The 10,197-nt window shown below is 37.9% G+C and overlaps 1 protein-coding gene across 1 annotated transcript; it reads left to right on the top strand.

Moving 5' to 3' along the window:
- The first annotated feature begins 3,526 nt into the window (after nt 1–3,526).
- Nucleotides 3,527–4,480, top strand: LOC128108066 (olfactory receptor 2T1). The gene has a single exon (XM_052734386.1). It carries the CDS (start codon nt 3,527–3,529, stop codon nt 4,478–4,480), a length of 954 nt encoding a protein of 317 aa, XP_052590346.1.
- The last annotated feature ends 5,717 nt before the right edge of the window (nt 4,481–10,197 follow it).

The raw sequence follows: 10,197 nt of genomic DNA, 5'->3' as shown, positions 1-10,197 counted from the left end.
TGGTTGAATTTATTCCCTGTGTGCTCTAATCCAACACCGTTTCTTTCAAGTTCTGGAATACAAATTGAAAGCAATTTGCTGACTCAGTGATCATCTCACACCTCCCAAACCAAACACAAATCTCAGAACAGTGTTCTCAGAATCAGGTTTCCTGTTGGAATATGAAGCAAATTTCACAGGAAAGGGCACCATGGAATACAGAAAGTGCAAAGCATCTTCTATAATACATTTATGTATCTAAGTACTTCATTTGGCACCCTTTGTTCCTTAAGAAGTAACTAAATGTTGGTCTTGAGAACTAGATTGATTCACAACAAAATATTAGAAAGGAAGGGTTGGGGAGGGTTTTGAGGATGGAAAGGGAAGGGAGAAATGCAATTATCTCAAAAAAATTCAAAAAGGTCAAAAAACTATTTGAAAATCACAGATAAAACACATTTAAACACAGGCACCCTGATTCTCTACACAATGAAGTGTTCTTTATTCTCACCCCCACATTACAGTCAAGGACAGGGATGGTTGGGGACCTGGTGGTGTGAGGACAGAGATGAGTGGGAACCTGGGGTGTAAGGACAGAGATGAGTGGGGACCTGGGGGTGTGAGGACAGGGACAAATGGGGACCTAGGTGTATAAGGACAGGGGTGGTTGGGGAACTGGGGGTGTAAGGACAGGGGTGGTTGGGGAACTGGGGGTGTAAGGACAAGGATGGATGGGGAAGTGGGGGTGTAAGGACAGGGATGGATGGGGACCTGGAGGTGTAAGGACGAGAATGGTTGGGAACCTGGGGTTTTTGTTGTAACAAAAAGGCAGCTTTTGCAGATCCTCTCATTTTGAGCCCAGGCTATTTCCTTATTATCAGAGGGGTGAACACTTACATATTTCTCAATAGTTTTACAAATTATTGCCAATACTTTGTATGGCATAATATAATCAATCACATATTGTTTTCTTATTTAATTTCAAATTTGCAAAACACTATATACCTTGGCTGAAAACCCCTGGTATATAATTAACTGTAAACTTAATGTATAAATACTGAGTCAACAATAGGATGGGTCTAGTACAAAAACAGAGAAGTAATGTTCTTCCTGTACTCAATACTAGAAAAAAATATAACAAATCTATCATTAACTCTGACTGCTTCATTAGATCAATCTAATTTAAGTAAACACTGAAACTCAGTGTCCAAAGAGAAAATTCCAGGTCAGAGAATTAATTTACATTATAACCAGGAAAAGAACTCAATTCACCTAATTTCAAATTTTGTCTTACTGCATGTGCACTATGTCACCCCAGAGGCACATTTCTGAATGAAAGTACAGAATCATTACAGGTGTTTTTTGACTGTTTTCTTGTATACTAAATCATTACAAATGGATTCAATCTGTGACCAGCAAAATTTAACAAGTACAGTTTGGCTTGTGATCTTCCCTCCTATCGAGCGTGCAGATGATAATAAACGTGTCTGGACAGTTTATTTAGCCTATTAATTCACAGCAAGGAGATTCTTTAACAAATGAGCTCTTTCATGTGCAGACAGAAGGAGAGGGCTGGCGGCTGTGATGAAGAATGGTTTTCAGATTTAGTCTTGACTGTGCTGTGAGGTGAAGACTAGCTAACGACTGAAAAATGTTGGACAGCAGAAAATTCTAAAGATCTGTTTAGGAGTGAGTTTGAATGGTAGAGATAAGTGTTTAAATATGAGGAACAACATATGGCTATCCTCATGGGTCAGAAGATCTCATAGACTCAAAGTTATGAAGCATGCAAATGGTCAGAATGTGAATAGTGTAGGCTATTCTATAACTTATCAGCATTTTTCTGTACTTAAATATCTTAATGAACTCTATTAAGTAAATTAGAAAGGTAAAATAAGTAGGACTATTGTAAGTAATAATTAAATCTTATATAGTATTAGAGTAAGTAATTAAATCTGGTACTAAACATTTTGAAATCAGAAAAATAAAATAAGTATGGTAACTTTGAATGCTTAAGATGAAGCACTCCTTGCTATAACAGTTTATAGTATTGCCCCACTGCAAATGATTTTCATCAATCAAGTTAATGATCACATATATCTAAAATAAGCAGATATATTTGACACATATGTGGTAGCTATAGCAAATGCCAAGCTGCTGCTCTGGGAGATGGTGAGAACACAGAATGAACTGAGACTCCTCCTGTTTGAGGAGTCCCTCAAACAAGCTGCCAACCAGACAGGCACAGCTTCCAGTCCTGGGGAAAGGGGGTTTCACCGGTCCTTACTCTTGATTTAGGAAAGGTAATCGATGGATACACAGCACCTGCAACTATACTCTCCAGGATGTCCTCACTGTCGTTTTCTTGCAATCACCTCAAATGCTCATAGGTTTAGAGTGTTTAGTGGAGCATCAGATTAGAATTAACTCGCAGGTAGTTTGGGAAAAGGTCTCCTGTAACCTTAGCCATAAAGCACATAAAAGATAATCCTTGACTTCCACATACATTGCAATGATGATGTTTTCCCTTACTCATATCTGAGATTATGTGACACAGTCACTGAGTTTTTGTTAATTATGAACACTACAAAAATTCAAATTTCTGTTGGCAGTGGTGGCACATATCTTTAATCCCAGCACTCAGGAGGCAGAGGCAGGCAGATATATATGAGTTCAAGGCCAGCCTGGTCTACAGAGATAGTTCTAGGACAGCCATGGGTTACACAGAGAAACCCTATCTCAAAAAAAATTCTTTCCAAAAAAAAATGTGTTGTATCTCAATATCTAACATACATTTTATGTATTTCTTTGTGCTCTTTACTCTGAATCCTAATTGCTAATCTCACTCACTAATATTTATGCTAATCATAATCATAACTCCATTTCCTCATCATCCTAAGATAAAATTTTGTTCTTAAAAGTAAGAATGTTTTTCAGACCCTTTGGTTTCTGAGTTTGCAAGACCACTCTGCCTTCCCAGTGCATTTTGCCTTACATACTTCATTATTACATGTGTGAACAGAAGCAAACGTGCTCTCATAATATAACGTGGTACTAATGTTAGATTACGTGCATTCAGGGCTAAATGGTAGAGAAGCAATGCACAGCCAGGGTCAGGAATGTTTTGATGTTGGTAGTTATGCTGGCCCTTGCTAAGATACCTTTTGTTTTTTTAAAAAACAATATCAAGCAAGTTTCACCTAAGGTAAGATGAGTGGTACCCAACTTTACATACACTAGACTATGGTATAATACATAAGTTTAGGTGATATAAAATATGGGTATGACTATGGTTTAGTAACATTTACTGACATCTTGTTCAATGTACTTAAGGAATTATTGGTTAATAATGATAAATTGTGCTTAAAACTTGTACATATTAATATTCTTATATGAGTCAGTTGTTGTGTATCAATTTAAAAATACCAAGAAAACTAGTTTTGAAAGTTTTCTTTTACTGAATCCATAGGCTGTAATTTGAATTCTCTGGAAGCATCACCATTTTATTGGGAAAGTTTTACATCCTATCAGCAGCATCATAGGATCAATGGACGGGTACAACACATCATCTACAGACTTCACTTTCATGGGGCTGTTTAACACAGAGGAAACCTCAGGTCTGGTGTTTGCCACCATCTCTGCCATCTTCCTCACTGCTCTGGTGGCCAATGGGATCATGATCTTTCTGATCCATACGGACACTCACCTCCACACCCCTATGTACTTCCTCCTCAGTCACTTGTCCTTTATTGACATGATGTACATCTCAACCATTGTGCCCAAGATGTTAATCGACTATCTGCTAGGGCAAAGGACCATTTCCTTTGTGGGATGCACAGCTCAACACTTTCTCTACCTCACCCTTGTGGGAGCCGAGTTCTTTCTTCTGGGCCTCATGGCCTATGATCGCTATGTGGCCATCTGCAATCCACTAAGGTACCCTGTCCTCATGAGTCGCCGAATTTGTTGGATTATCATAGCAGGCTCCTGGTTTGGCGGATCTTTGGATGGCTTCCTCCTCACCCCAATCACCATGAGTTTTCCTTTCTGTAGTTCTCGAGAGATTAATCACTTCTTCTGTGAGGCGCCTGCTGTGTTGAAGTTGGCATGTGCAGACACAGCCCTCTATGAGACAGTGATGTATGTGTGCTGTGTTCTGATGCTGCTGATTCCATTCTCTGTAGTTATCTGTTCCTATGCCCGGATTCTGGCCACTGTCTACCATATGAGCTCTGTGGAAGGGAGGAAGAAAGCATTTGCTACCTGTTCATCTCACATGACTGTGGTAACCTTGTTCTATGGGGCTGCCATTTACACCTACATGGTGCCACATTCTTACCATTCACCATCCCAAGACAAGATTTTTTCTGTGTTCTATACCATCCTCACACCCATGCTGAACCCCCTCATCTACAGCCTGAGGAACAAGGATGTGACTGGAGCTCTGAGAAGAGCACTGGGGAAGCTCAGGAGTTCTCACAGAGTGACGGGAAACTTCTGACTGTTGCTTCGTTCTCACATGAGTGGGAAATTGTTAGTGCAGCTGGGCCTGAGCTGAAGGATTTCAGTACAAGAAAGGACTGAGTGAGCAGGAGAAAAGTAAGCACAAAATGTGACTTCTTTCCTTGTTTCCTCTATTTCCCACCCCCAACACACCTTTTTGTCCTGAGTTTTGAGACAAAACTTTGTCATATAATACTGGCTGAATTTTTTATTTGCTGTGTAGCCCAAGCTCTCTTGAACTCATGGTAGTCCTGTGGCTTCAGCCTTCTGAGTGCTAGGATTACAGCATGTACTACAGTGCCCAATTCCTCTTTCCTTTCTTACATCTTGCTGTGTTCATATGACTTCAAATAAGTATACAGTGGCTTCTCTGAATACAAACTGGAGAATTTTCCCTCAGAACTACCTTTTGGAGTTGAATAAGGCTACAAATAGTAAATGGCATGAGTGATATGAAGGAGAGAAGGAATAAGATGGCATTAAGTACTTGTTAGCATGCTGTGTAAGTCAAGCTCACATCAAATGGTCAAAGCTCACAGAGAAATGCTGCTCTTCCTGAGCTGAGAGAAGCTGGTGCAACCACCACTGTATTCCCATTCTTCAAGTGGTATTAAGATCCACTGAACACCGTTTTCTCAAAGAGGCACTGTTTTCACTAAAATCACTAAGTAGTTATTACTTTCAGAAAAAAATCAGTATCTAACTTTTGCTAGTTTGCAACACATCTACAGAAACTATTTTTGGAGGAAGAACAGCTGGTAGACGAAATCAAGGATAGTTGCCAGCAAAGACAGCATTAAAATTCATGAAAGGCTCCAAGACACTGAAAATACACATGCAGATGTGCGTTGAATATAGTGAAACTGTTTTCAGATGTAGTAAATGATAACAAAGTAAAGACTAATACAATGATGTAGTGGAGTTTAGCTCACTGTTTCTCTGTACCCTCAACACAGTCTGTAACTGAACACAGAAAAATGTGGCAAAGCATTTTAAGTGTCCACCTCATAATATAAGTAAGTTATTCAGAACAAAGACTACCACTCAGCTTCTAACTCATCGTGCACAGATGTCATTGTTTTGAGAGGAACAGCAAACAGCACGAGCCCTGAGGACTACATAACAGCATGCTGTTATTACTAACATAGCTCTGTTTATGCCTGTGAGGTCACCATGTCCCTCCTAATCATATGTACATAGAGAGTTCTATGAAAACTCTAAGGGAGTTTTGAACCTCTCACTGGGCAGTGTTACTGGTACTTATAATAACAGTGATTGACTTTTTCCAAGCATTGCTGCTAGAGCAGATTAATGATTCAACCATCACCCTTAGAAAGAATTTAGACATGTAGATTGTTAGTAAAGTTAGGTTAAGATGTTTTTGTCAATGGCTTTGATGTAGAAAATCTTGGGGGGCATTTAAAGTTTAGATAGACACACTTAATAGTTGAGTGAGGAACGTGGAGGTCAGGGAACAGGAACAATGACAGCCTGGCTATTGCTAGATGACGTAGGTAGCCAGACGTTTCTCTGGTCTTCGTCCCATGGAAGATGTACCTCTCTTGCTAGGATTGTTTGGTGATAAAGGGTAATGATTAATTCCTTGTATCCATTTCTGCCCTCAGCTTCCTAATATGATTTAATAAAAAACTGTTGATGAGTGAGTATACACCCTGAGGATTTTAAAGTAGAGATAGATGTTTTTCATATATAAATGTTTAAATTTGTGATTTTTTTAAAGATTTCTTTAAAGATTACTTTTTGAGATAAATAATGAAATGATTGTAACTGCAAAATGCAGTCTTCCAGTAAAAGAACTGGCTGAGAAAAACCCCTTGCTTGTTTACATTTTGCTAATCCATAACAAGTTGCTTAGACATGAACATATGTGGGTCCTTGGAAATAATTTGTTTTCACCTTTAATATGTAAAATGTTTATCATGTAAGGGAAATGGGAAATATGCTATTTTTTACTTGTATGCATTGTAATCATTCGCTTAAAAAATAGAATGTAACCACATTGTAATTTTTATATTGCTTGAAGGACTTTGCTGGTGTATATACGCTGTAAGGGAAAAAGAATTAAAGAACACAGGAGGTAAACATCAGGAGAGATATAAAGGGAAACACCAGGAAAGGGATAAAGGGAAAAATTAAGAGGATAGAGAGACCTTAACATGTTAAGGGTGTGTGTGTGCCTGTGTGTGTGTTTTCCTTTTTCACCAGCCCTAGAGAATTAACTTTTGCCCTGCTCACCAGGCCCAGAGAAATTTTACCCACTCAGATAAAAAAGGAATTGTGTGAGTGGTTAGTTTGCCAACTCCATGCCTCTCCTTCAGTTCCTGAGCTGCAGAAAGCTGGTTTTACTGCAGCAAAACTTAATTGTGGCCACAGTCAATGTCATATTGGCAATTTCTCTAGAAATGTACATGCCTTGTGCTGCCTTGTTTTTAAGGAAACTTGACACAATCTAGTGTGATTGAGGAAGAGGAAACACCAGTTGAGAAAACATCCCTACCACATTGGCTTATGGTTTCTTCACTTATGATTGATGTGTGATTAACCATCTCACTGTGGGTGGTGCCACCCTGGACTGGTAGTAGTGGATAGTATAAGAAAGCAAGCTAAGCAAGCCACGAGAAACAAGTCAGTAAGCGGCACAGTAAGTAGTCTTAGTATCAAAGATTAATCTTATAAACATTAATAACTTGAATTAATCTCCCACAGCTTTTGGTTCAGTGCCTACCTCCAGGACCTGCCTTGCTTGAGTTCTTGCTTTGACTTCCCCCAGTGGTAACTGTTACCTGATTGTTTCCAATTTTAGCTAGTATGAATAGAGCAGCAATGAACAAGGTTGAGCAAGTGTTCTTGTGGTAGGATGAAGCATCCTTTGGATACATCCAAGAGTAGTCTACTTGGATCCTGAGGTTGGTTGATTCCAATGTTTCTAAGGGACCACCATACTGATTTCCATAGTGGCTATACAAGTTTGCCCCCCAACAGTAGTGGAGGAGTGTTCACCTTGCTCCACATCTTCACCAGCATGAGCAATCAATTGTGTTTTTGATCTTAGCCATTCTGACAGGTGTGAAGATGGAATTTCAAAGTAGTTTTGATTTGCATTTTTTGCATGGCTAAAGTAAACCTTTTTTTAAATGTTTCTCAGCCAGTTGAGTTTCCTCTAGAATTCTCTGACTAGATTTGTACCCCATTTTAAACTGGATTATTTGGGGTTTGGATATCTAGTTTCGTAAGTACTTTATATGTTTTTGGATATTAGTGCTCTATTGGATGTGGAGTTAGTGAAAATCTTTCTGTAGTGTGCTGCTTGTCCAAATGACAGTGTCCTTTGCCTTACAGAAGCTTTTCAGTTTCATGAGGTGCCATTTATTGATTGTTGATCTTAGTGCCTGTGCTATCTGTGTTCTGTTCAGGAAGTCTTTTCCTGTAGCTCAAAGGCTGTTTCCCACCTTTCTCTTCTATCAGATTCAATATAGCTGGTCTTACACTGAGTCTTTGATCCACTTGGACTTGAGTTTGGTGCAGGGTGAAAAGTATGACTCTATTGCATTCTTCTACATGCAGGCAACTAGTTTGACCATCACCATTTGTGGAAGATGCTCTCTTTTTTTTCAGTATAAATTTCTGACTTCTTTATCTAAAATCATGTGTCCATGGCTGTGTCCATTTATGTCTGGGTCTTCGATTTGTTTCCATTGATCAATGTGTCTATTTATATACTATGCTGCTATTATTACTATAGCTTTCTACTATAACTTGACATTGGAAATGTTGATACCTCTGGAAGTTCTTTTATTGTTCAGGATTGTTTTAGCTATCCTGGATTTTTGTATTTCTGTATGAAGTTGAGTATTGACCTTTCAAGATCTGTGAAGAACTGTGTTGGAATTTTGATGCATTGAATCTGTAGATTGTTTTTATTAGAGTAGACATTTTTACTATGAAATCCCATCAGTCTATAAGAATGGGAGATCTTTCCATCTTCTGATAGCTTCTTCAAATTCTTTCTTCAGAGACTTAAAGATTTTATAATACAAGTCTTTTCACTTACTTGGCTAAAGTTACCCCAAGATACTTTATATTATTTGAGGCTATCATGAAAGCTGTTGTTTCCTTGAATTCTTTCTCAACCAGTTTGTCATTTGTATGTAGGAGGGCCACTGATTTTTCTGAGTTAATTTTGTATCCAGCTACTTTGCTGAAAGTGTTTATCAGATGTAAGAGTTCCCTGGTGGAATTTTTAGGATCACTTATGTCCTTTACCATATCATCTGCAAATAAAGATACTTTGACGTCTTCCTTTCCAATTTGTATCCCTTGATCTTATTTTGTTGTCTTTTTGCTCTATATAAGACTTCAAATAATTTACTTGAATAGGTTTGGAGAATGAAGCCAACATTGTCTTATTCTTGGTTTTAGTGGAATTGCTTTGAGTTCTTTCCATTTAGGTTGATGTTGGGTATGGGCTTGCTGTAAACTGCCTTTATATGTTGATGTATGTTCTTTATATTCCTGATCTCTCCAGGACTTTATCATGAAGGGCTGTTGGATTTTGTCAAAGGCCTTTTCTGCATCTAATGAGATGATCATGTTTTTTTTTTTCTTTCAGTTTGTTTTATAGGGTGGATTACATTGACAGATTTTCATATATTGAACCGTCTCTCCATCTCTGGGATAAAGCTTACTTTATCATTGTGGGTGATGTTTTTGATGTGTTCCTGGATTCATTTTGAGAGTATTTTGTTGAATATTTTTGCATCTATGTTCATAAGGTGAATTGGTCTGTCATTCTCTTTCTTTATTGACTCTTTATGTGATTTAGGTATCAGGGTGACTGTGGCCTCAAAATGAATTGGGCAATGTCCCTCTGTTTGTATTTTCTAGAATAATTTGAATAGTAATGGTATTAGCTTTTCTTTGAAAGTCTGCTAGAATTTTGCACTAAAACCATCTGACCATGGCTGGGCCTTTTTTGCTTGGGAGACTTTTAATGACTTCTTCTATTTCACTGGGGATTATAGGTCCCTTCAAATTGCTTATCTGGTCTTGATTTAACTTTGGCAAGCAGGATCTATTGAGAAAATTATCCATTTCTTTTCAATTTTCCAGTTAGGTAGAGTATATGTTTTTAAACTATGTCCTTGTATTTCTGAGTTTCTTAATTTGGATATTTTCTCACTGCCTTTTAGTTAATTTGGATAAAGGTTTGTTGACTCTATTGATTTTCTCAAAGAATTCTTTGTTTTATTGATTCTTTGTGTTAATCTCTTTGTCTCTATTTTATTAATCTCAGCCCTGACTTTGATTATTTCTTATTGTCTACTCATATTGAGTACAACACTTTCAGGTGTGCTGTTACATTGCTAGTAAGAGATCCCTCCAGTTTTTTAAAGTAGGCACCTACTGCTATGAACTTGCCTCTTAGCATAACTTTCATTGTTGTCTCATAAGTTTGGGTATATTGTATATTAATTTTCATTAAATTACAGAAAGTCTTTAATTTCTTTCTTGACCCATTTTTTTACTCAATAGGGAGTTGGTGAATTTCCATGAGTTTGTAAGCTTTTCATTGTTTCTGTTGTTTATATCCAACTTTAACCTATGATGGTCAGATAGGTTAAAGGGAATTATTTCAGTTTTCTTGTATATGTGATACTTGCTTTATGTCTGATATATGGTCAGTTTTGGAGAAAG

The sequence above is a fragment of the Peromyscus californicus genome, unplaced genomic scaffold (genome assembly GCF_007827085.1).
Source record: "Peromyscus californicus insignis strain IS unplaced genomic scaffold, ASM782708v3 Scaffold_12__1_contigs__length_115047231, whole genome shotgun sequence".
NCBI classification, from domain to species: Eukaryota; Metazoa; Chordata; class Mammalia; order Rodentia; family Cricetidae; genus Peromyscus; species Peromyscus californicus.
This window is presented reverse-complemented; position numbering and strand designations above follow the sequence as displayed.

Bases quoted from the DNA above. Each gene is read 5' to 3' on its own strand.
- LOC128108066 (XM_052734386.1), top strand. From the start codon at position 3,527: ATGGACGGGTACAACACATCATCTACAGACTTCACTTTCATGGGGCTG.